Consider the following 27,578-nt stretch of genomic DNA (forward strand, 5'->3'; position numbering starts at 1 on the left):
TCCCGACTGTTCGAAGTTTTGGCAAATTCACTCTTAAGGAGAGAAAATAGGAAATCTCACCAAGAGCGAACTATTGCGGCTAGAGCAAAGCCATTTCTCCCCGAGGTGAACACAACGTTTTTTGTCCACTTTGGAGCAACTAAAATAAAAAGCGTGTTTTGGTATTCAGCCATTTTAGGTGAGTAAAATGATTATTTTGTCATCTAAAATGGCGTTTCTCAGATCGAAAACAAAACACGCCATTTTCTCAACGCTTCGTAGTGGACAAAAGAAGGATTTTCGCGTCGCTAGCATGAAAAATGTTATTTCTAATCATTTTAGTAGCATTTGAAAGTAGCAGAAAACCACAACGAATAACTAGTAAATTCAGAGACGGTGACTTCGTTTTTTATCGTTCAAAAACCGAGGATAACCGGACCGATTTATAAAGCACCAAAATTAGGAGTTTTTGTGAGTTGAAATTTCATCGAAGATTTATGTAATTGTGCCCAAGGATGTCTGAGGACGATAAACTTTCTACCAGGCGAGTCTCTAACAGGCATGACGATTTGTCCTTGCAAGCACCGTTTTATTTGTGGGATGAAAGCAATGAAAGGTAGAGGTAGAAAAGTTTTACTGACATTTCCGTAAATGAGAACGATACTACTAAGAGTCGACGGTTATTTGTATGGAGTGGTCGACGTTCCAATAGCTTACCGTTGTCATTTACCGATTTTAGTCTCTTATTTCGACATTTTGAAAATCTTGATCCCCGCTAGGAGTTCACTAACGAACAATTAAGGAACAGAAATTCTGGTCCTGCTTCGACCTAGAGCATCTCGCAACATTTTAGGCCTCAATTTTATTTCTGATAAATTCCGAACAAATCGGTTAACATTCGCTAGACTTAACGAATGCTTGATAAATCGCTTCCTTAGGCGTAGATTAGAGATGATGACGCCTACATGTTTTTAGGGTGCATTATATCATCTGAACCATTCGGAATTAGGAGTGAGAAAGTTTAACCGAAAGAAATACGAGGACGAAAATGACAAAAATAGTTGAATTTAAAGTAGAAACGATAAGCTAATTCTCAAATTAATGGGCAATTAGTTTAGTTTGGGCTAGGCCGATAAGTCTTGGCATGAACTGGGCGTTTAAAAAAAACATAGCTAACGCCGACCCGTACGAAACACCTATTCGTATCAAAAGCCTTTAATGTGAAACTCTTCATTTCTCTTACTTCATTTTCTTCTCTGCTGAAAAACTATTCTCCCTTTAAAATCACTTACATTATCCACTCTTTGCCTTGTTATCATATACAATTAAATTGCCGGAGGCAATATAGACAGCCCCGTACGAAGTCAACTTTCATAAATTCCTATTTAAACAGCTATATACCGCTATATTTACCTATATTTTCCTATAAATAAACATTTCACAGATGAATATATGCTATTATATAGCTCTATATGCCTGTATATAGCTCAATATAGCTGTATATAGGTATATATAGATGTCCGTATATGGAATCCCTGAAACCCCACACACATAACAAATTATTTCCATGTTAACAGAAACTCTCTAAGTATCATTTTTCCCAAGATATTTCTATTTTACTAAAATCCAATATGGCCGCCGGCAGCCATTTTGTTAGGAGACCGGAAATAGTACCGACGCTTTACATTCGTTAATACCTTTCAAACAAAAAAAAATTCATGAAATTCGGTTAAAATTTACTCGAGATATTGTCAAAATACCCCACGTTCACTGTACTTCCGAGTAGCCAGATAAGAGCTCACTCCAAGAGACCTAGCTCACGCTCCGGAGAACATAATTTCATAATTTTTTTTTTCCCTGATTGGTACGGTCAATACCTATCTAATAAAGCTAAAACAGACGAAATATGTTCAAATGTGGCCGACCTACAAGCTGCTTGCCGCCCTGTGCCTGTTCCACACCAAGGGGTCTAACTCACGAGTCGGTCATCCGATTTCCATAAACTTTTTTTTTGTCGATCGGTATTGTAAATACCTTTTATTTGACGTATCAGTTACAAGTTTAACGTTTAAATGTCCGGAGATATCTTCGAAAAACCGTAAAGCACTTATTGGGCCACAGCTCGGGAGGGGTCGATCCAAAATCACTCATCTTCGAACTTAGCCTGTCTTTTGACATTACCAAACGGGAAAAAAAAGAATTTTCAAAATCGGATGCGTTTTACTCAAGTTATCGTGCAGACAGACAGACGGACAGACGGACATTTTTTTTTCGCGGATTTGGCATCTCTAGACAACCACAATAGGTTTCCCCTTACTCAGGGAGTCCAATTCGACTTGTTACAAACGTATGCGTAAACCTATAAGACCCCAGTACTTCGTACGGGTCTAAAGAGAAAAATGACCAGTTGCTCAACTGGTTTCGATGGGTGATACGTCAAAATTTGTATGTAAAAGTCCAGTTAACTAGGAACAAACCAGTTAATTTAACTGAGCTCGATAGGTGAACACTCTTTTTGACATTCTCTTTTAACATTATATTGACACTCTCAACACTCACACCGAAGCTCTTTGCTACAAATGTCTTGCTGCAATATTGGGTCGCAGATAATGTGTAGGCATTACAGGGCAATGTAGACTATGAGTGACTCCTAGTCTACAGTGTCCTGTCATGCCTACACATAACGTTGCTGTTTGAAATCTATGCCATATTTTCACAGCATGGTACAGTGTGCCACTATGACACTAACGAAGCTAAGTTCAATGTCAGTCAATCAGTCAATCAGTCAGTTTACATCACATATAGAAGCCAAACTGGTGTTGCACTAAAAATTAAAAAATTAATATTTAAGCGATGTCATGGCTGATAATGATTGTCAAAGGTGGAACAAATTCGATTGATCAACGCCTCGCCCCTAAATCGTAATTAATCGTCAATTTTAAATGGGAGCGCATTCTTCACCACTAAACTAGTTGATTGTGTCAATATTTGAGTTTCCATCTGAGAGTCTGTGGACCTTGCTTCAGTTTAAAAATACTCAAAAAGGTTCAACATGAAGAACACGATTGAAAAATTTACAATTTTTGCGAAAGTTTTTTGCTTTCTACAACAAAAACAGCAGCCACGGCCTTTGAAATAGGCAATGCTTTTTGGTTCAGCTGTTTTTCAGCTGGTCCACTCATCCAAACGAAAGTAAGAAAATACGAGTTTGACCTTAGAAAATGTGCGTCGTGCGCCCATCTGATCCTGTTAATGTACTTTGTGTAGTAGTGATAAAACCGTAAGGAGCAGTTCGTTTGAATGAGTGGACCAGCTGAAACGAAAATCGTACAGTGTTTCAACGTCTCCGACTGTTATTTATCAATACGAATGTTGGGTGATGTTGAACTTGTAATTGGATTTGTATCATTATTGATGGCGGAGTTGTAAGTAATAACTTGTATAAAAATAAAACGAAAAATCAACAACTCAGTCGAATCCTGAACTGCGAATCCTGAACAATTTCCTGTTATGTAAAAATCAAATAAATCTTTTTGTGTAAGTTTGTTTGATAGAAAAAGCTGAAAAATTAAATCCGTCGAGTCGTTTGCATCTCTCCTCCAATTTTGAGACTCGAGGGCTACGGTCAGAAGAATTCAATTCTGAAGGCAGAAAGTGAAAAAGAGATAATTTCTGCTGCACAAAGATGAAAATTGTTATAGACAGAGAGCTTCGCGAACCCAATACTCAGGCCACAGCTACACCCAAATTGAAATTGTCACAATACTTTATAATACAACCGCTGTAGAAGAATCCGTAGGAACGAGTATGTCGAGAGCGGGTGAAAATTTTAAACGATAGGCAATGGTCCCCAGAAACATAATCGGTCGGGTGTTTTTCTCGATTTTGCGTCAGACCCGAGTTATCGGCTTCCCCCCCTCCAAATCCGTGTTTTTGCGCATGTTTTACCTTCTCAATTGTAAATCACGAACAATAAAAATATGGTTTCTTCGGGAAAAGTTCAGAGAATTAAATTCTGAACAAAAGTCTCCTTTATGGTCACTTTGTAGAAAATACAGGGTGGTCCGAAAATACTATCGAAATGTGAAAAATGACAAAATATAAGGGAATTTTTACTTCATTTTTATGCGTATATGAAAGTACTTCATAAAAATTATTATGAATTTACACTGAAATAGAGTATAAACAAGGTCAATCAACTTTAATTTGCACAGGGTGGTCCTAAAACTTTCGATTTACATGCAAATTTTTCGATAAAAATATATTTTTCTGCTATTTATACACTTTCTGCTGAACAAACTAATTTGTAATTCTATTTTTGGAAAAGAATCATCACCATATCTAAGCAGAATTTGTCTTTAAATGGTTCGAAAAAGATTATCGAACATCCGGAACTCAGACTATCTACCATGCAGTCAAGGCAGGATACGAACTAGTAAATTATTGTTTACTATAGTTCGAGTTTTATAGAAAATCAAAATTTAATATTGCAGTTCCCTTTGATCAGTACAGATATTGACGTAAATGCAGTGTCCTTGTACCACTGGGAAACGATCCACCAACAAGGGTTGAAGGTAACAACGCCAATAAAATTCAATCCAAGAATCTTAACCATTTTAGGTGGCGGGACATTTCTCCACCGTCAATATCGTCAGGAACGGTAATGCCATTTTTTAGACGATAGTATCGTTCAAAAAACGACAATATCCTTTTCTGGACGATATTATCGTTCTAAGAAATTTCATGGATATTTCCGTTTTCTGTACGATAATATCGTCCTGGGCGATATTATCGTTAAAGAAAACGATATTATCGGCCTGGACGACATTATCGTTCTCTTGAACGATAATATCGCCCAGGACGATATTATCGTTCAATAATGGGTGATAATATTGTCCTGGACCAAGTACACCAATTTTGTTCAGGATGGTTCGGAAAAATAAGCTTTTCATCAGAACCAGAGTGATTTTCCTTTTAAGAATGGCTCGGAAAAATAATCTTTCCATAAGAACCAGAATGATTTTCACTCAAAAAAGGTTCTGGACGATAATATCGACTTGGACGATAATATCGTCCAAATAAACGATAAAGTCGTGCAGAAAATGATATTTTCCCAGCAGATATTTTCATCAAGGACGATATTATCGTTCAAAAAACGATAATATCATTCGTAAATTTTTCACCCAGGACGATAATATCGTCTAAAATGATAAATTTTAAAATATTGTCAGGACGATATTATCGTTTTCTGGACGATATTACCGTTTTCTGGACGATATTATCGTTAAAAAAAAATGATAAAATCGATTTTGGACGATAATATCGTTTTATTTATTTTATTTTTCGAATGTTAATCTAAATCTTCAGGAATCAGGTGTTGCATTTACTGTGAATGTCATAGCGAGAAAAAATATTACGTTTTAATCAGCATTCACAAAGGGATTGTGATGCATAATTTTGCTTACAAATTTTTTATTTCAATTAAATTCGTTATCAGCGATAGAGAACTCAATCTTTAACAACCTTATGTTTCGTAAGAAACGAAGTACTGTGAAAGAATTATAAGAAGTTACATTGTCAACAATTATGATCCAATCGACGTTATTCACTCCACATGCGATTTACACGTTATAATACATATACATACGTAAATGTCGTAACGTTGGTAATGCATATGGAATGAATAGCGTCGATTGGATTGTGAATGTTACTTCTTATAATTCCCAGAACTCTGAAAAAAACTGAAAAATTAACTAAAAAAATATTTTTATCGAAAAATTTGCATGTAAATCGAAAGTTTTAGGACCACCCTGTGCAAATTAAAGTTGATTGACCTTGTTTATACTCTATTTCAGTGTAAATTCATAATAATTTTTATGAAGTACGTTCATATACGCATAAAAATGAAGTAAAAATTCCCTTATATTTTGTCATTTTTCACATTTCGATAGTATTTTCGGACCACCCTGTATTTTCTACAAGTGACCATAAAGGAGACTTTTGTTCAGAATTTAATTCTCTGAACTTTTCCCGAAGAAACCATATTTTTATTGTTCGTATTTTACAATTGAGAAGGTAAAACATGCGCAAAAACACGGATTTGGAGGGGGGGAAGCCGATAACTCGGGTCTGACGCAAAATCGAGAAAAACACCCGACCGATTATGTTTCTGGGGACCATTGCCTATCGTTTAAAATTTTCACCCGCTCTCGACATACTCGTTCCTACGGATTCTTCTACAGCGGTTGTATTAAATGTTATCTGTAGCATCGTAGCATTCTTCTAGCGCTTGTCTTGTGCATTCGTATGACCCTCATGAGAGAAGATTCACAAATTATTACTTTTTTTTTGACAGACTACTCGTTCCGGATAGGCTCTTGTATCAAAGATGGTAACACAATTTGTCGATTTTAAGTGAAATGGGGGATAAAAATGTGTTAGCATTGGGCCTTTCAATAGTTCAAACAATTTGACTAAAATTTGACGAAAGAAACGAAACGTTTCACGATGATTTTGATCGTAAAACCTTACCGTCCGGACACACTGTATAATCTTTGGATGACTTCTTTATTGAGAAAGATATCTTAGGATGTCCTTTCGCCGGGAGCATGATGTCAAACACTGCATGAAGTGCAGTAAAATTGAAAAACTCTTCTAAAAATTGAAGCTGACTGGGAAACAAATTCAAAATTCATTGCCTCAGACCGAAGGGAATACACTTTTCCATTTAGTCCCATAAAATTTGGTCCGAGATGTGCGTCACCTCTCAAGTAAAAGAAAAACCCAGCACTTGACGAACAACACTGTTGATAATGGCATGCCCATTTATACTCCACCGGTAATCTCGGAAAAGGATTCGATCGAAATATTGAAAGCTAAAATGATTTTCATCTTATCAGTATTGACGCATTTACACTTTGATTGCTGCGCGAAAAACCAATTCACTTCTTTCAACATGATAACGTGGACACGAGCGAATATGATGACTGTTTCTAATTTTCTAATTTTATTTACTTCCACAACTCAAGAGCCTACAGAAGCTCTAACACGGAATATTTTGTTACACGTGTAGGTTGTTTGATGTTTACATTCGTGGATCAATTGGCTGAATTGGTGATTCTCCAGGACCTCCTGGTGGACCTCCGCCCGGTGGACCTTGTGGTGGACCATCGACTGGCTGTACACTCCACATAGCCGTTGTATCACTGTAAGAACACGGTTCAATTTATAACAATCCCGACGAAATCGTTTCTTGTTCATCGTTCACACTTACACCGCTCGTAGCCCGTAGAAGTTAACCGGGAAGAAGTCTCGCATTGTAAAGCCCATGAAGGGGAACGGATCATTTCCTTGGTAGACTAGAACCACTTGATTAGCCCATGTGACTCTGAAATCGTTCCATCGATCCAGTTGGACAATATTGGGTGTTGGAACGGTGACGACATCGGTGTCTTGATTGATTCGAATCACCGATCGTGTGTTGTTTGCGGAACCGATGAAAATCTCAATCATTGGACTCCATTCGAAATTGAATGGCGTCAGTGCAATTTGAACTTCGCTGTCGGTGTTGACACGGACAACGATACCCGGTTGTGGTCCGTCGAAGAACGAATAGATACCATTGGCTTCGGTTGTTGTGTCTGGGAGCGGGAAAAAATTTGATTAATTTCGGTTGCCACGTTCCTACTGACCGTGGCAATGTTTTACCGACGATGAATCTCATATTGTCGAAACATCTCTGCAACAACACCAAGTATTGATTTCTGCTGATGAGGAAATTTCCGAAATAATTGTTGGCGCACAAATTTCCGTTGAAGTACAGGGTGTTTAGGCTGACAGCGTCATCGATGATAGCCCGATCAAGTGCATTCACAATGTTGCCATCCAAGTCGACCGTTTCGAGGTTTTCCAAACTTCCGAAGATGCTTCTACGCAAAGTCTTAACCCGATTGTTCCACAAACCGACGTAGGCGAGGTTCGGAACTGGTTCGAATACACCCGGTGGAAGTTCCTCAATGTCGTTGAAATTCAACGTCAAGCTAACTAAACTGTCCAAGCCATCAAAAGATCTTGGACTAAGTGAACGTATGCGACAGTTGGATAGCGACAGAGATGTGAGACTGTGTAATCCTTGGAAAGCTCCGTCTAAAATGGTTGTTGTTGGATTGTCACTGATGTCCAGGTACTCCAAATGTCCTAAGTCCGGGAAGAAGTTTTCTTCGAGTTCAGTAAAGCTATTGCCGTACAAGTACAAAAATTCGAGATTTGCCAGCGGTGCAAATGTGCCTTCAGGAATATCAGTGAGAAAATTGCGTGCCAAATTCAGATAGGTCAATTGTCCCAGGCCAGCGAAGGTGTCTGCTGCCAACTCAATTCGATTACCGGCTAAGTATAAATAGTCCAAGCGTGTATTCGATGTGAACCATTGATTGTTGACGGCTTCCAAATTAGCGTAGCCCAGGAATAAAGTTTGTAGATTGACGAGTGGTCGGAACAGATTGGCTGGAATGGTATCCAGTGGATTGTAATTCAAATCGAGCAAAATCAAATCGTCTTGGTTGGTGAACAAAGCTTCTGGCAATGTTTGTAGATTGTTCGCTTCCAAATAGACGAAGCTCAGGTCAGTAAGAGTAGCGAAAGCATTCGGTGTGATCGAACTGATTCCGTTCAAAACCAAATCCAGTTCAGTGATCTGCGAACAACCAGCAAACGAGCTATCGGTAATCTCTGTCAGGCCTGTATTGTAGAACATGACCCGAGAAAGATTTGGGAATTCGTCGCATATAATTCTGGGTATGTTCGGACTGAAGCCAGCTGTTCTGTAGATGTATGTGACGTCAGCGTCTGAGAATCCTTCCAAATGAATTCCACCAATTTCGGTGAAATCGTCCAAGCCATTGGGATTGTTGATTGTTAGCTCGCAACGATACGTCTCGAACGAGAAGAAATATTGGCAAGTTAAACCGACGGGCTGTTGTGCAACAGCTACGGTTAACAGTGCCGAAAGTAGGAGAATAATTTGCATCTTTCCAGCTTAAAACACACGAACAAACTAACGAAGACTGAGCAGAAAACGTTGTGTGCCCAGTTAAAATACTGAGAATGAACTCAGATTGAAATAACCAGTCGATAAGATTAAGCCAATCTTTGTCATTGGAAATTATGTGATTTGTTGTGTAACATCTCGAAATTTTGTGATATTGAAAAAAAATCAATTCGATTTGTGCGAAGCTGAGATTCTGCGATGGTTCCGTATTTCTCATATCTGAGATAAGAAGATACCGATAGAATAGTCGGTTTGTAAAAGCGGATTTGTGAAAGGTAGAAGTTTCTTTTTTACACAACATTTTTTTATTCTCAGAGAAAGTGTCCTCTCCCGCACTAAAACTCCGATAAAATATGTCTAAATATTACAATTAAGTTTCATTACAATTCATTTCATTTAAATAATTAAAACTAGGCCCCACCTGTTGGGCGGGTCAGATCCCTTGACTGTTTGTCTGAGCTTCTCAATAGTATTTTTATTGACAATGATTTATTGATTTATTTCAATGAAATGTAATTTTGTATGTTGATTGCCACAAAAACGCATTTAGAAGAAGAACTACTAGAACGGTCTAATAAATCTCTCATTGACGATTTAATTCTGTTTAGTTTCACTGAAAATCTTCGAAACTATGTATATAAAATACCCCGGTAAAAAATGACGTATGTTTTCAATAACATTTAAACTCGTTACACTCGTTAATTTTTATTCTATTTATTCGGTTTTGTTTACCAGGCGAAGTCATATAACAACAAAAATACTATTGAAATAGATACAAAAATTCTGTTAGCAACATCAGCTTGTTCGTTAGACCAACATAATCTATCTTAGAACCTAACCTCAGGAATTGATTCCATTCTCCACCAAACATTTTGTTTTTAAATCGGTTGAGAATTACTCCAGTTATCGTGTTAACAAAAAGCAGAAAAGGCTTCTTCGAGAACTACTCCCAGATGGTTGAACCGATACCACCCATGTTCGAACTTGACCTGAGGATTTCACTACTTCGTCGAATAAAAAAAAGTTTTTGAAAATCGGTTGAACTTTGCTCCAGTTATCGTGTTAACAAAGGGCACAAAATTTTAACATTTAACGATTTTTCATCACATTCCCATACATTTTTAATCATAGTGAACGTGTTATGCACGGTGTACTTGTTTTCGTAAAACCCCTGACTTACAGTCAAGGGAATAAACAAAAGAAAAAACTAAAAACTAAAGAAACAAGAATTGAAAAAACTTCTTCGTTAAATTTTCATATCGCGTGCTCGAATTAATTCCCGAAAGACACGAAAAAGAAAAAATAAACATTAGTATGTCAATAGTATGAAAAAAACAAAAATTAAAAATTAAAACTAGAGTAAATAAAAATCATCGACTCTTTTTCAAAAAGTTCCTAATATACAACCCGCATTCCCCCTCTGTATCGATACAGAAATCTTCTGAAGCAAGTAATCTAAAGACTTCTGCTCTCCGGAAGCCTTCTTCATCATCTTTCCTAAACTCACGAGAAACGCTTCCGTTTCGGGGCCACAGCTACCCAGACTTTCGAACGCTATTGGTTTAAACAAGTGGTTCTCTTTCAGACCGATATAATGATTATGCTTCCTACGCTCCGCTTGATCAGCGACAGCTCCAGCCTTAGTCGAAGAAATAGACAAATAAGACTGAGCTAAAGTATCTCGAACTGTCATGTCCCATATCAGTGACTTTCCTCTACTCCACGGAATTGACGTCATTCCGTCTGGCCTTTTCCCATCGTCTCTCGAAATCCCTGGTGGTTGCAAAACATTAGGGACACCGGCTGACGAAAAAGCATGCGAGAAGATGTTGTTAATATCATCGTGCCCCGGAATCCATCCTTTACTATTCTTACAACACAACCCATGACGACCGTATTCGTCTACTAGCTTTCCACAAACACAACGGTGTTCTTCGCATACCTTGCAACTCAACCTAAGTGCCACGGCTATTCTTGCCGCGTTATTGTCTAAAAGTAGCCCCAGATTACTTGAAGGTATAACTTGCAACCACTTTGAAGACTCTTTCGTTGATGATGTAAGTAACCTATCACGGTCCACTGGAGAACTAGAAGCCAATAACTCGTCAAAAACCTTTCGCACGCCTATCAAGTTCCACTTCTTTTAAATACTTTTAGATTTTTCGCCCAACAAAGAGTATTCAGAAGGAAGACTTTGTAAAACCGACAAAACGTCACCGTTCAACACTTGCTGAGGATCTCATTTGACAACTTCGAAGACTGGTGGACAGACGACAAATACGCCGGATAGGCCAACTCCGAGGATTTCCCAATCCCAAGACCCCCGAACGAAAGAGGAAGAGATGCCTGCTTCCAGTTAACCACTCCAAGTTTCGTGCTCGTAATAATCTCAAGCGTAGCACGAAACATCTCATCTATTCTGTCTCATACCTCGGGTACCAAGAATGACTAACAAGTACGCAAGAGATAATTGAACCTAGGAGCTGAAAGAGAACTCTTAAAAATACACAAAGCAGGATGAACGTCCAAAAGCTGTAAACGCTTCGATAACAGCTCGACGCTTTCAACTTTAGTCGAAAACATACCATGGACACCTTTTTCGAAAATAGGAGCTCCAAGCAAGTCGAAAAATTTTTTATCAACTTTACGAATGCCTGGTAAAAGACCCGATATTTCCCTATACATTTCATCCTCCTCTTCTACTGACGCATCCACAAAAAACACCTCACTCTTCTCGGTGTTCAATTCCATTCCTGAATACTCACAAAACTCTAATTCTAATATCTGACAGGAGGGCCTCTAACTCGTCACCTATTGTTCCGTCATCGAGATACCAACCATTTAACTTCGAAACTAAAGAATGAGTCATCTTCATTATCCCTATGCAAAAAGCAGGTGGACCTAAAGGATCGCCTTGCTGCACGCCTCTACTCGACAGAAAGATCTCCTCGTCGTAGATCAAATTCGAATAACGACTATAAGCTTGTCTTATCATTGGAGACATCTCCGGACAAATCTCTTCTACTTCAGACAAAAGCAATTTCTAAATAGCATATTGAAAACGTTCTTAAAATCAAACTTGATTACAGCCATAGCTCTTTCGTGTCCTGCTGTAGCGAAACACCTAAGTTAGAAGGGTTCAGACTTGAATTCCTTGAACCACTTCTCGCCCGGTTTCGGAAGAAAGCACTTCGTGTGCATTCCCCCGACGTACTCAATCCAGCTCTCTATGTGCTTTTCCATGACCCAGTCCCTTAACGCTCTGATGCAGAGCGATTGCGGTATTGGGATTATTGGGTCAGGTCCGCACGCAGGCGTTAAAGAGCCACGTCTCGCCATTTCATCAGCTCTCTCATTACCTTCCACTCCAGAATGTCCTGGTACCCATACTAGTGTTATCTGGTTTCTCAGACCCACTTCGTTAAGGTAATCTTTACACTTCTTAACCAGTTTGGAGGTAATGACAGGCGACACCAGCGCCTTAATCATAGACTCACTGTCCGAACAGACGTACAACTCTAGGCCGCTGAAGCCCTTCGGGAGTCATTCGATGACTCCTAACAGCGCAGCAAAAGTTTCTGCCTGAAACGCACTAGCTAGCTTTCCCAGACTATACCAGGTGCCTTCTTCAGTCACTGGAGCATAAATTCCAGCTCCTGAGCTCTCATTGGTCTTTGATCCATCAGTAAACCTCACAAGTTTGCCCTCTGGGAGCCAATTTGGCCAGCTATCTAGCCATTCTCGCCTTCCCGGGAAGGCAACCTTGAAGTTCATGACGAAATTGAGCTCAGCCTTCATCCGATCCCTTGGCATACTGAAGATTGGGTCTGATATCAGGCTCGCAATCATCCCGTGACCGGAAAGGAAGTTTGAGGTCCATATAGCTCATTTTGCATCAGCCTGTCTGCCGCAGCAAAAGCTCTCGCTTTTACTATCAAAAGTATGGTCTCATAAGGTGCTGAGTGAGTCGCTCTTCGAAAGTCTCTATTTTTAGTCTCACCCACATATTTAACATCACAGACGCATGGTATATCGAATACAACGTTCGATCGGTGTAGTTTCGGTATTTTATCCTTCAAACGGGAGAACAATTTTCCATTCAAGTTGTTATTATCTCTTTAAACGATAGTTTTATCAGACACCAAAGGACATGCAACACATCTTCATCTCTGCTGTTGACAGATCTCTTACAAATTTATTACACATCAACATTTGAAGTCGTTGATCTTTGGAAGTACAATCTTCCGTAAGCGGTTGTTGCTAACTGTGTCCCAGATTTTTATTGTGTGACATAACATACTGGTCGCTCTAAAATTTCTCCATCGAGTAACGGGAATTATTATCTTCCGGTCGATATTATCGAATTCTGGGCAATATTATCATCCATTACGAAAAACTTCAATTATAGACCAGGAAGGTGCGGGAAAACAGGAAAAGTAGGAAAATATACAGTTTTTCTTGCTTTTGCGCCAATAGCTACTGTTGTATGCTTAAATCCGATATTCTCAAAATTAGTTTTGTCTTTTTAAAAAAAATTGTGTTGGGTTTCAAAACAGTTGGCGTGTTCGCCTGTTTCCCGTCGGAAACCAGGGGGAAACAGACATATGCGCTGACTGTTTTGGGACCCAACATTCAATTTTTTGTTGACTTTTACGTTGTTGACCTATTTTTTACGTGCCCACCTAGCTTACTAGCGTAATTACATTGTCGCTACTTAATGGGAAGTGCTTCAGAACAGTGAAAGAAGTTCGGAGTCAAGTTACCGGAAAAGTGTTTTTGTTTTGTTTTGTTTTGATTGTTTTTCACTAGTTTTCCAAAGCATATCTCTGGGTGTTTTTACTCAAAAATGCTATCAAATGTTATGACAACGTCCAGGATGATAATATTGTTCAGATGACGAAAACTTCCAGTTAACAAATATTATCGTTTTTTGGTCGATATTATTGTCTGGAAGACGATATTATCGCTTTCCAGGCAACATTTTGTCTCCAAGACGATATTATCGGATATTATCATCCGAGTCGATAATGATCGTGTATAATTATGTCCCGTTACCTGCGTCACCTCCAAATAGAGTACTCAAACTGAACAATTTTTCATTCAAAATAGTACTTCATTTGACAGCTGTCACTACGATCACTCATTCTTGCAGTGCGTTGGTGCTTAAAATTTTGTGATTTTTCAACATTTCTCCGTCATTTTAAAATTGCAGTCGAAAGTGGCTGAATATAGCTATTAATGGCGGGAAAAACATTTTGTAACATAATACCAGTAACTCAACAGAGGCACTAACTGCTTTACATTATAATGCATACTACTGTGCATGCATATTCAACACTTTAGGTGCCATAACACTCTAACATCTATGACATCATAACAAAACACATCGCTGCGTATATATGGCGCTTCATATCAGGCATAAGAAAGTTACGTTTCTGTTTGTCATGCGCATAGTGAATGAATCAACAAATAGTTGCAGTATATTTCGTGGAATGTATACTCATTTGCGCATGCCTATACATCAGTCTTCGGTGTCACAGCAAACAGTCAAAGTAATTTGCACGGCTTCTCGATTTTCTTTTTGTGTTCCATAACAATTGTGCGGAGTAACTAGCGAAAATATGGCTCATAGCTACGAACAAAAGCATCAACCATCAATACCCCAATATTCCGATACACCAGCACTATATCCAACGCAATATATAGCCAGTGCACCCACCGAATTTCAAGCTCCACCACCTCAGTATTCGGTTGTAGATCCGTCATTACAACAACAACAACCACACATACAACAACTACAACGACAACCACAATCGGTTCCAATTCAACAGCAAGTACAGCATGTCGTTGTGCTTCAAATTCCACGTTAGTTTTGTGTTCCTAACAATTTAAGAAATTTTTATTTAAACAGAGCGACGAGTGCGTTATCGCATTTCCTTCTTTTGTGCTCTTTACTGTCAAATTTGGACTTTGAAACAAAAGAACTGTGCGGTTACGTATGTCGTCGTAGGTATGTCAGTTATATATATATAAAAGAAAATCGTCGTTTGCATATTTGAGACGTGCTCGTGCTATACCCATGCATTTATGTGAGTCGTCGGCTTCTGTCAAACTATGGTGAAGTTCACAATGAACTGCAAAAACTCTGCAGCAGACATTACGACAGTCGACGTCAGTGAAATTCAGACACAAATTTGCTTCAGCTATGTTTCGGATGGTCGATTCTTTCCAACACTGAACGTCTTTATACTGGTAAAATAGGTACACAAACGCACGGCTAAGGGATAAAATCGTATTAAATACGGAGCAGTGTTGCTTGTGCGAGTGCAGTTGAAGCAAATCCATCCTAAGTCTTACTGCAACTCCGACCAAAATATGAAATCAGCGCCACCTACTTTATAACGCTCCATCAATGCTCCTAATGAATTCTAAAATCTGACCCCAATCACCCTTTAAGAAATATTTCTTCTTTTCTACAGTTGCTAGACATCCAGTCAATACAACATGCCCTTCATGTCATTCCAACATTGTAACAAAAGTGAAATCGGAACCAAATGTTGCAACGCATATAATCGCAGGAGTATTGTGTTTTCTGTAAGTAATGTTTAATTGTAGCAACGCACTTCGGGCATAAGTGTTACACTCTAAATAGAGCACTGAAACTGGATAGTGTATGTACCGTACCATACAAATTGTGGCACTTATGCTTGCAGTGTGTTGATTATGTTATGGATTTTGCGGACACAATTTCGTTATTCTTGAAGGTGCTGGCTACCATGCGTTTGTCTGCCATATTGTATGGAATCATGCCAGAGTTCAGTTCATTATTGTCCTAATTGCGCTGCATATCTGGGTGCTTACCGAGCTGGAGTTAGATATTAAAGGTTTCTGCTTTCAATAAAATGCAGTGAGTTAACTACTGTTCCACGCTGAATTGAAATTTTGTGAATTAAAATCAATATTTTTGTGTTAAAAGCGATGCCTTAGGTGGTTAGTTAGGTGGATATTGTAAGAAAAATGTTAATGAAATGTTATTCCAACCCTATTTTATCAATAAATTTATGAGAATTTACCTATACATCGGACTAGACAATAACCATATTTCGTTGTTTGCATTTTGTGGATAAATGGAGTGTCCATAAATGACGTCTGGTTTTTTCAGTGCTGTCAGCACATTTAGATCATCAATAACTCGACGAGTGGTATGCATTTTTTAAAAGTCAAATTCATGGCTGACTACTACAAACGCATCCCATAAATGGAGGACCATACATTGACCTTCCAAAAATGCATACCACTTGAATTTAAGTGTGCTGACAGCACTGAAAAAAAGCCGACGTCATTTATGAACGCTACCTTATGTGGAACGTGAGATTCTAATGGAATTTAGAAGATGACCCACTGCTGGAGAGTATGAAATCGACAATTTTCCTGAAGCTAAAACACAGCACATAGAATTGAAGGGCGCAATAGAAATCACGATGCAACCGATCAGAAAAATGTCGCTAATGTTGTCAATGCGTGGTTCTGTTCAAAGCTCTTTATGTAGGTCAGATATTTCTTCACAGTAAGTCCCCGAGCTGAACACACAATTTTTCATCCTTACGTGAGTAACCGTGGTTATCCACGAAACAATCACATCATTCACCACTTAAGTGACAGTTGCAAAGAGAAAAGAAAAACATGGAAAAACAAGAGGTGAGAAAATAAACATTTCCACAACACAGGCGATAAAATAGTCATTTTCTACCCTCCCCTGAAACTTCTGAAGCCTTTGTTGTGACACCCTAGAAATGCAATTTCCGAATTTTCTTTCATCATTGAAGAAATAACTATTTCTCATCCGAACTGTCATCAGAGAGAGCGTAAACAAAACGCCACCTATTCACGACGCAGGGACGAAAACATGTCAGGACAGTGTGTTGTGTACGAAGTCTAGTCACTGCGTTTAACGTAAAAAATTTAATAATTTTTTACATCAGTGCGACTCAACGAAAAAAGTTGTCGATGACGAATGAGCATAGCGAATGAAATTTGGGTGACCAAGACCAATACAAGTAAAAATAAAAGTTTAAATTCAACGGGGGCGAAATGGAAGATTTTTGCGTTAATTTTCATTTATTTGGCAAGAGATAAAAATTGAAAAATCGTGCTTTTGTGTAAGGCGAAGCCCGAGGTCAACAATCAGACGAAAACGTTACTTTTCATTTTTACCCACCTACTTCCATTGGCGTACTCATTCCTTCTATTGTTCCCCAATAGCAAATTCAAATCAATTGTCCCAGTATTTGTTCACCTAGCTTTCCCCTCGGATCGTAGACCACTTGTTTTCCCTAGTGATGTAAAAAGTCACTTTCGACCCTAGTAGCGAACTCAAAGCCATGTAAATTGTCATTGTATCTCTGGATCGCTGACCAGCATAATGAGTAGACTCCAAATAATTTCTTTATTATTTACATTTATACTCTTTTGCATCTATAACATGAACATCATACTGATTGGTCACTGGTGCACAACTAACAGATTTTTGGTAATTACATTCAAAAAATGCGACGGTGATCCGCCAAAACAAATCACTTAGCAACGCCATTTTCCAGAGACTTGTCCGTATGTTCCGGACTGATCATTGGACTTATCATCGGGCTCTTATCTCCCAGCAGTCCCGCATTTAACATCTGTGACAATTTCTCCACGTCCAAATTGTGATCGAGAGCCGAAACTTTCTTTAAAGCTGATGACACGATGCTTAAATCACCGCGTAGCTCGGATACCACTGCGGTGATTCGTTGTGCCGTCGACAGTACCTCAACGCTTTGTGTGTATGGATTGTAGCGTACGCCAAACGGTCGATGGATACTCTCAGCGAATCGCCTGACATTTTGTAATTGAATTTAGCGACTTTCACTGGAAGCGGAAATCGGACAACAAAACAAACCTCATTTGATCTTTGGCTTCTTCGAATGAGTCGGTGTAGTAGTACGCATTCTGGTATGCCGTAATAATGCATTCCTCACGACATGTGGTGTCTGGATCGAAGCGTTTTATCTTTTCGGTTGCAGTTATGGCGTGTTGAAGTTCAGCAACTGACGAGAGCAGACCAGCTCCGTACACTCGGAAAGAACCGTCCGTTTGGCGACACAATCCGAACTCGACGGTAAAGAAGTACAGCTAGAGATTTTGGATTAGACCTTGAAACTATGCCAGAAGACGTTTTGAAGGGTAAGAGCAGCAGCGACTGTTGGTTAGCTGTGCTCTTGCCCATCATCTCTCTTACCGTTGCAATTTTATCGATATCTTCATCTGATGCTCCTAACGAAGCTAGACCGATTTCTTGTGAGAATTGGGCAAAACTCGGGTTGGCCAACAGCGGCATATGTCCTAGTAATTCGTGGCAACAATCCGGTTCCGGGGTGTAAAACGGATCGGAAGAATGTCGAATGTACTGAGTGCAGTGGAACACACGAAAAGCCAGACCAGATAGGAAATCTCTCGGTGACAAGTAACCAGCTACGGGTCGTAACTGGAAACCAGTTTTCCGTTTCAAGAAGCTGCTGACGTCCTGTAACTGCGGCAAATTGTCCTCCCGATAGCCACAATATTTGACCAATTGGGGCCAATTTTCCATGTACTCAGGAACGGCATATTTCACATAAAGTTCATGAAGCTTGCGAAACACGATGCCCCTGTCAAAAGGAATAATGTGATCGAAAGTGCAGCTGAAGGGAAAGTGGAATATTGAGACGTACCACGTTTTTATTTCCTCGGGAGTGTACTGCATTCTCGGTATTGGATTGCCACTGGCGGAAAAATAAAGTTTTTAGAAATTTTTCCTCTGCAGTCCCATCTCAACTTCTCAGGTTCGAGCACTTACTATTTGTACGAATTGGCGATTGCGGTAAATTGCTCTCGTCTTTTGCGATAAACAGGATCTTTGAAGCCCGGATGATCTGCGTCCAGTGCCGATCCATACATCAGAACATTTTGGGCATTGTCTAGATCCGATATCTTCCGCGGGAACCAATGCATCTCACCGAAATCTGTAACGATCAGCCACAAATTGGACCCCTTTTTCGGTTCGCAAAATTAAAATTTTCATTACCAAAACTGGAACAAGCCGAAAGTGGTGTCGGCGGCGGATAATCGCCAGTAATCTGTGCCGATGCATAACTCACAGATTGAACTTCACGTTGCAGCATGTGAATGACTTTATCCAGATGCTTTGCATCGCATTCAATATCGACCAGTACATCGGCCTGCATAGGTTTCGGGTTTTGTGACTTAAATTATCTCTTTTGTCTAAATATCGACTGCTTTTTTACCTGCGCCACAGACGGGTCAGCATTTTGCAGTTCCAAATGTAAAACGTTAATGCCAAGTTCCTGAAATACTTGCAAAGCACGCGCTAGGCCACCAACCTGATTTTTTAACGTGAAAATGATGGATGTTTTGTCACTGGACGTTGTGGTTTCAGTGCCCTTGATTTCCCTTTGAGCTTTTTCGTTGGCCTGATACGGTGACGTGAGATATGCAAATTGTAACAAAGCTTTGTGATTGGTATAGAGAGTCGTTATTAATTGAAAGTTTCGTTTCTCGCATGCGCTCGGCTCGTTGTGAGCAATAAACACTTGAACGTTAAGGTTCAATTTTCCCTTCGATGTCGATAATCTGATATTGAGTTACATTTCCGAAATACGTCGTATTCGTACATTGTTACGACTTAAACGTACATTACATGGGTCAGTAAACCTTTAGTCTTTTCCTCTGTATGTACGTTTTGGCCGTAGACGATGTACGTTTAAGACGTACGACTTTTTTCGCGTGTAACACCAAAGTACTATGATTGGATTGGCACATGGTAGAAACAATGAGAGGAAATGAAATGTGAAATCTATCATGTCCGGAGCGTTAGCGGAGGACTTGACGCAGTCTAACTTCCAAAAAAGAACGAAGAAAATTTTTTGAGACGCGGCAACTATATATAGGCGAGAATTTAAGTTTCTTTCTTTTGGCCTGAATCACCACAAATCCTATTCTATCTTATTCGCGCTTCAAATACGAGCAAAACGAGCTATCACTCGACTATGTAGCTTTAAAATTACCGGAGATACATCGTTTTGAAATTGGTCACTTTTCATACAAAATACACCAAATTGACTTTTCCCAAACAATCAAAATCTTTCAACTTACTCTGTATGTTCGATCTCGGAAACTAGTCAGCCAATCTCCATGAAATTTTGCAGGAACCTCAGGGTGGGCATAAAAATGAAATTGTGATACGCCATTACCCCAGGAAAAACCAGAATTTTGTTTTATTGGCCTCGAAGTGGTTTCTGAGTGTGGTTTTCGAGGGTCGGGAATGCGTTTTCGGCTGTAGCTTAGCTGTATTGAAACCTACAGAGGCCTGCGACCCATCAAATGAAAGGTATTCGTAACACGATTCGAACAAAAAAATAATTAAAAAAATCGGGGCAGATTCGTTTGAGCTAGAGTGATTAGAGTGACCAAATTTTGAGCTACTCGAGCGTAGGATGAAAGGACTAATATTTTTTTGCGATTATGAGAGATAGAGAGTTACTTTCTTCGGCAAAGTCTCAGAGTTTTACGAGTACAACATTGGGGCATATGTGAAAAATGTCGAAAGTTGGAAATGGGTGGGTAAATTGGGATTTTGGAGATATTTCTTGAATGGTGGCAGATAGAGAATTACCTTCTTCGTCAAATTTTCAAATTTCGTCAAATTTTCGGATTTCGTCAAATTTTCGATTTTCGTCAAATTTTCGAATTTCGTCGAATTTTCGAATTTCGTCGAATTTTCCATTTTCGTCAAATTTTCGAATTTCGTCAAATTTTCCAAATTTCCGAATTTCTGTTATAAACTGTTATAAAAAGCAGTCTTCTAAAACTTCTAAAACGATTGATATCCCAACAAAAATCTCTTCGAGAAAAGTGTGACGCAGTCTTTGAAATACAATTTCTAAAATGAATGATATCGCTAGAGTTGACGCTTTCAGCTTCGTTACGCAAAAATTAAATTTTACACCCAATTTTAGTTCAAACAAGCTGGCTTAGGTTTTCTCATCATCTGCCAAATAATTTTTACCAAAAAAAAATTTGACTGGAAACAACCAAAATTTTACCAAAAAAATCTGCGTCGCAAAGTGGCAAATGTTCAGGAACAGACCAGCAAGAAAATTTATCTGCCACATGCGACGCAGATTTTTTTGGTAAAATTTTGGTTGTTTCCAGTCAAATTTTTTTTTGGGTAAAAATTATTTGGCAGATGATGAGAAAACCTAAGCCAGCTTGTTTGAACTAATTGGGTGTAAAATTTAATTTTTGCGTAACGAAGCTGAAAGCGTCAACTCAAGCGATATCATTCATTTTAGAAATTGTACTTCAAAGACTGCGTCACACTTTTCTCGAAGAGATTTTTGTTGGGATAGTAACAATTACCAACTTCTCAGACAGAAAATTTGAAAACGGATGAACATCATATTGCTGCTACTCACTTACCAAATGATTTCTTCGTTTATGCAATGGACTCCCTTGTTTCACTGCCCACTCTTGTTCGCCACTGCGGTAGAGCCAAAGTCCCAAGATACTTTTACCTGAACCACTCATATTACGGTTGATGATAATTATCGTCTGGAAATTGCTGTGGAGCAAACAAACAAAATCAATCCCTTTGTTCGCTTGTGCTTTGTGCATTTTGATTCTCTTGAGGAGGATTGTGTATTTTTCAAATAAGTTTGTGTTCTAATCGAAGCACTGTTGACATTATGCAGTGCTTTTTCGGATAATTGTCGTAGAGCCTTTTTCCGTTTAGTTAATGCTTTGAGGTTTTGTGGGCTTTGAAGCTTAAAAACTAGGCTGCAGCACTTGGGTGGGTCAGGCCCCTTGCGAGAATTAAAAAAAAATGTTTCCCACTCGCTCTATTGGTCCCACATACATAGGGTAAACTACTCTCTTTACACTATTATGCCATTGTAATCAGGGCCTATTATTTGTGAAATTTGTGAAATTCGATTTCGCAAATTTCGCGAAAATTTCGCGAATTTCACAAAAATTTCACAAATTTCGCAAAAGTTTCGCAAATTTCGTAAAATTTCACAAATTTCGCAAAAATTTCGCAAATTTCGCAAAATTTCACAAATTTCGTGAAATTTCACAAATTTCACAAAACGAATTAAAAAATCAAATCTTCCGCAATGAACGTCGAGAACAGCAGAAGACATAAAATAAGACTCGTATTATGTGTATACGACGGTGAATATGTTGGAAGGTATGGACTGGCTTCAGGATATTTCGGATAAGAGCTTGTATCCGGACCTCCAATAAATCACGACTTTGCCTTTCGGCTGTTTATTGAAAAGTGACTAACAACATTTTGCTCTTAACTAAGGCCACTTAGACCTTGTGATCCATGTAGACTGCTTGTCTATCACTAGATAGAATTATATCAAGTGCATATTCCAACAGACTAAGCAAAGTTGAAGTCAGATGAAATAGTATTTTTTATGCCAAAATTCAAATCGTGTGATTGCCGCCCTTGCCTGCGGCGCGGGCTGCAAACTTCACACGTTTGAATTTTTTTACTTTCGCCCCTTGTTATGCAAAATACTATTATGAACTGCCAAACTTATTTTTTGAATAACAAAGAATTTGCGAGAAACGATGAAAAGTAGATTTTTTGTCTGAGTTGGTTGATTCGAGGCGAAGCCGAGATACACGAAAACTAGACTTTACATTTTTATCTTAATGGAATGGAAGGATGTGATTGACACACGAAAATGTCGGTTTTTGACGCATGACATGGCATTGCATTACATGCTAGTTGGGAGTAATCTCACAAGTCAAAATAAAAATTTCCCAGCTAGCATGTAAATATAACTTTTTATACTCTTCATGTGTCGGGCCGAAAATGAAAGTTTTCGACCCCTTACATGAAAAATTGTTTGTGCATCTGTTTTGGACGATTGATCTCAGGCATTTAGCAACTTCATTCCTCTTATTTGCATAGATCATTCCAAATTTCAAATAAAATCGAAACTTGAGGACCAATTAATATTTAATATCAAAGAAAAATGCAACTAACGGTAAAGTTGAAAAAATCGGTGTGTCAATAGTGATTTTCGACTATTTCCTAACCCAATAAAAGTGTCTGGAAATGATCGGCTTCTTAGATAAAAGCACTTGTCAATATGTCTTGAGAACAAGGGATATGTGCAATGTCACCACAATATTGCATATTTGGGCAGATTTTGAAGATATTTTTCAGTATGCAATTGTTGATAATATTTGTGGAAAATTGTTACCAGAATAAATTTTTTAGGTCGGTCTTAAGCCTTCCGCATAGAGCAGGAACGATTGAAACAAAGTTTCGTGAGTCAGACCATATCGGGGCTAGATTATATGGGAGGCTCATTTGGCTACATGGGCACTTTCAATATCTATCTCTTCCTTAGTCAACCTTCAACAACACAAATAAGCCCAGTACACTTCATACGAGTCTCAAAATAGTTATTTTTCAGATTTAAATACTATTTTCTAAATTACTATTGATCATTTTGCATTTACTGTATTTTTTTCTCGTTAAATAGACTCGCCGATTTTGGGCTGATTTCATAAAATTTCACAAATTTCACAAAAATTTCGCGAATTTCACAAAAATTTCACAAATTTCGCAAAATTTCACAAATTTCGCAAAAATTTCACGAATTTCGCAAAAATTTCACAAATTTCGCAAAGTTTCACAAATTTCGCTAAAATTTCGCAAATTTCGTAAAATTTCACAAATTTCGCAAAAATTTCACAAATAATAGGCCCTGATTGTAATGCTTAAATAAGGGGAAACAGGGACACAAAGCTTTTTGTCTATTAAAAAACACTGAAACGATTGGATACTTTCGTCATAGTGTTTCAGTTGACTCCATCGAATGGTGTTTTTTAAGAGAACAATTATCACGTGTCTCCGAGACATAAAAGAGAAAATGCTGTTCCTACTTTATGCAGAAAAGCTTTCTAGCGAATTCGTTCCGTTCCAGAAGATTGTAACCCCTACGTTTTCTATATTACGCAAGGACCTCCAATAAGGAAGAAATTATTCATAAAAAAAACCTCCCATATCGTAGTCGCTACTTTAGGTAGATTAATTTTCCTAATATATCCGTCACGTCACGTTTTATATGTTTACAAGTGATATTATATTCGACTGATAAAAAATTCGACTTTACCAGTAAACATATTATGAATGACCGATATAATTATTACCGATAGAAAAATGATAAACTACCGATAGCGGGTTCCGAGTGTCGATAAAAATATTCAAAAGTACCGATATTATTTTACCGATAAAAGAAAATAATTTAACGATAAATTCGTTTGTTTGTTATCCTTTATCGATCATTGACGTTTTTCTATCGGTAAACAATCATTTTCTATTGGTAAAATTTTTTTTTTATCGATCAACCAATTTTTATCTGTCTATTTTGGATGAATTCTGGTGGCTCAGGGGATGGCTCACTAAAAATAGACATATTTACGAAAATCTGTCTATTTTGGATGAATTCTGGTGGCTAGAAAATATGACAAATACGATTGACCGACAGACAAAATGAGTCTACCGAAAGAATAAATGGTCTACCGATAGAAAATGATGGTTTACCGATGGAAAATTTCAATGATCGATAAAGGATAACAAACAAACGAATTTATCATTAAATATTTAATTTTCCAATAAATTGTAAATATATATTTATTATAAAATGCAAAAAAAAAGACTGCTCACTAAGGCACACTCAGTAAAAAAACGATCCACATTTTTTAATTAATAACTGGCCCATTTGAAGGCTATCTTTTTAACGTTGCAATTTGGCAACGGTCTTAGGAAACAACAAGTTGGAAGTAAAGAGTAAATGTTCACAATTACCGTCCGTGCAATTAACAAACATTCGTGCGGTCCATGCACGGCTAAATTATTATTTTTTTATCGGTGAAATAATATCGGTACTTTTGAATAGTTTTATCGAAACTCAGGAACCGGCTATCAGTAGTTTCTAATTTTTCTATCGGTACTAATTATATCGGTCATTCATTAGTATATTACTTCCGAGGTTCCAAGTTGTGTATTTGATAAGTGGGGTGTTACAGCCCGACCCGAAGGGGAGGGCTGTATTCCCCACTTGTCAAATAACAACTTGGAACCTCGTAAGTACAATGCTTTACGTGATTAGGCAATGTAAATGAAAATGAAACATGCCGTAACACGTAAAATATTTTTATTGGTAATAGTAGATCATAGACCATGTAAATGGCCGATTACATTAAGCGCAAAAGTTTGCGTAATTGCGCTTAATGGAATTCGGCCATTTACATAGATCATGTATGCTGTATTCTGCTTTAACGTGTACCACTCGGTCGTTGAAAACACCAAAACGACTGTTTAACATCAATTTTCTTCATGCTTTCCAAAACTGAATGAATTTTCACTGTACAAATTAAATTTCATCCACATCTGTAGTATAGGCCCTTTCTGGAATGAACTATCGTCGATATATTGTTTTGAAAATTTTGACAACCATTGTGTTATTGCGAGTAAGCAAATTGTTTTTTCTTAATTAAAAGGTCGTTTACTTGAGTGGATGATGTTATCAAATCAAAAGTGCTGCTCTAGTGGTGATTATTGAATGTTTCATTTATGAAAAACAACTAAATTTCAGTGTGTGAAAACGATTTAATTTTCGAATGAGTTCCATCCAAAATGAACTGGCCGGTAATGGTTACGGGCTAAAGTAATGTGTGATCTGTCATTGATTATTTACATAGCGATGAATCAGTGATGTAAATTCAACGTACCGAGTGGTACACGTTAAAATTGAATAAAAATATCGGTCGTTTATTGCCACTCTTTCTATAATAGAAATAGGAAAAGTGCCCCCCACCTTCTTTTTATTATGGTCTTTTTTATGTTTTTGAGCTAAATTACATTCGGATGGTTTTTAAGAGAAACCAGAATTAAGGAATTGTTGGCAAATTAATTCCTTAACCCTATAAATTCATTTCTATTTAAAAAAAATATTTGGGATGCAAAATCTTGTGAAAGATGCCTACAAGATGCAGAAAAGATGCAAGGGATGCAAGCTGGGATAACAGGTATCCCAGTCGAACTCATCGGGAAGGAGGTTCGCACATGTAAAACAAACATTTGAATTGGGCTCAGGGAATAGAGAATATTTGAAGGGGAAGTTATTTACAAAAGAAACTTTGTTAACTACAAGAACTATTCACTGTCCGTTTGCGCAGTCGTTTTCGCAATATTTCTTTTTTTTGTAACAACTACATCACCAATTATCGGATCTCTCACATTTTTAGACCTCAATATTTTCAACCTTAGACGAATTATGTCGACGAATAATTCTTCTAAATTTTCAACAGTTTGACAAGCAGTCTGATACAGACTAAAATAGTACGTTTCGTACCTAGGACTAAAAGTCTTTCTTAGTGTGTGAGAATTTTCCAGACAGAGCCGAAGACGAGGTACGGAATCGAATACGCTAAAAAAGACTTTTAGTACGTGATACGAAACGTACGAAGTCCTAGGTATGAAAAATTGATTTTACTGTACATTTTTCACTAGCCTTTGAAATATTGGCGATTCCATTCATTTTGATGACTTTAATGGCGATTGTTCTCATTTCGGCGATTTAAAAAAGCCAACGCAAAATCACCAAAATGAAGAAAATTACCAGAATGAGAATTGTTTAAAAAAAAGCCAGGAAACATGTTCACTCTTGTCGTGCCCCAATCACAGAGCACAAGAACACCAAAAGATGTTAAATATTTAGAAAAAGCCAAAGTCAAATAGTCTTGCAAATAGCCGAAAGTAAAAATTCTTCTAATTTTGGCGATTAAAAAAGCCAACGTAGAATCTCCAAAATTAGCAAAATCGCCAACAGTAATTTTAAATTTTCCAGGAATCGTCACAAAAAATCGACAAAATGTAAAGATCCGCCAAGAAATATGAGAAAACGAGAAAAATCTGCACAAATATTTTCTGGCGTCCCTAAATTTCTGTCTTGGTGATTCTTCTTAGTTTGGCTGTACTTCACTGTCTTTTCATTTCGGTGATTATTTTTTTTTAAATTGCTTAAATCGCACAGAATTTAAAGAGTTTCACAATAATTCGCGAATGAAAATCTCAGAACACTGAGGCAGCTTTAGACGAGAAAATTTAATAAATTAACAAAATCTAGAAGGAGCAGAATTCCGCACAGATTTTTCTTGTTGCAATGCAAACTTGAACGTAATAATCCTTGACCCAATAGAGGTCTGTTATCTCATTTGAATTTCATATTTTTGTTTCACAATTTTGTTCCAATCATCGAACAATTCGCTCAATCAGTCCGTTTTCAAACCAAAAGAAAATTCACTGAAACTGCTAAAAATCCACCAAACCAACCTTAATCGACTGTGTTAATTCCACAACGCCACAAACGAAACTGTTACAAATCGTGTGTGAGTTTGTTGCTTTTATACTCGGTACTCTGTTGCTCGA

The 27,578-nt window shown here is 38.0% G+C and overlaps 3 protein-coding genes and 1 long non-coding RNA gene across 4 annotated transcripts; 1 reads left to right on the plus strand and 3 right to left on the minus strand.

Annotated features, from left to right (window-relative positions):
- Positions 1-5,556: 5,556 nt before the first annotated feature.
- LOC119083738 lies at positions 5,557-10,374 on the minus strand. Its single transcript, XR_005088917.1, has 3 exons — positions 10,362-10,374; positions 6,524-6,531; positions 5,557-5,708 (listed from the first exon to the last, which is right to left on the minus strand). It is a non-coding gene; the product is annotated as an uncharacterized LOC119083738 (long non-coding RNA).
- Positions 6,969-9,083, minus strand: LOC119083660 (insulin-like growth factor-binding protein complex acid labile subunit). Its single transcript, XM_037193440.1, has 3 exons — positions 7,687-9,083; positions 7,253-7,619; positions 6,969-7,184 (listed from the first exon to the last, which is right to left on the minus strand). Exons 1-3 carry the CDS (start codon positions 9,002-9,004, stop codon positions 7,064-7,066), a joined length of 1,806 nt encoding a protein of 601 aa, XP_037049335.1. The 5' UTR covers positions 9,005-9,083; the 3' UTR covers positions 6,969-7,063.
- Positions 10,375-14,514: 4,140 nt separating the features above from the next.
- On the plus strand, positions 14,515-16,102 carry LOC119083731 (lipopolysaccharide-induced tumor necrosis factor-alpha factor homolog). Its single transcript, XM_037193529.1, has 3 exons — positions 14,515-14,890; positions 15,505-15,619; positions 15,790-16,102. The coding sequence occupies exons 1-3, from the start codon at positions 14,647-14,649 to the stop codon at positions 15,905-15,907; spliced, it is 477 nt and encodes a 158-aa protein (XP_037049424.1). The 5' UTR covers positions 14,515-14,646; the 3' UTR covers positions 15,908-16,102.
- A 1,350-nt stretch (positions 16,103-17,452) lies between these two features.
- Positions 17,453-27,578, minus strand: LOC119083668 (tryptophan 5-hydroxylase 1). The gene is made up of 9 exons (XM_037193453.1): positions 27,483-27,578; positions 21,539-21,680; positions 19,345-19,530; positions 19,125-19,278; positions 18,897-19,062; positions 18,772-18,822; positions 18,300-18,708; positions 17,961-18,193; positions 17,453-17,896 (listed from the first exon to the last, which is right to left on the minus strand). Exons 2-9 carry the CDS (start codon positions 21,644-21,646, stop codon positions 17,599-17,601), a joined length of 1,605 nt encoding a protein of 534 aa, XP_037049348.1. The 5' UTR covers positions 21,647-21,680; positions 27,483-27,578; the 3' UTR covers positions 17,453-17,598.

Source organism: Bradysia coprophila, unplaced genomic scaffold, assembly GCF_014529535.1.
Source record: "Bradysia coprophila strain Holo2 unplaced genomic scaffold, BU_Bcop_v1 contig_70, whole genome shotgun sequence".
Taxonomy (NCBI): Eukaryota; Metazoa; Arthropoda; class Insecta; order Diptera; family Sciaridae; genus Bradysia; species Bradysia coprophila.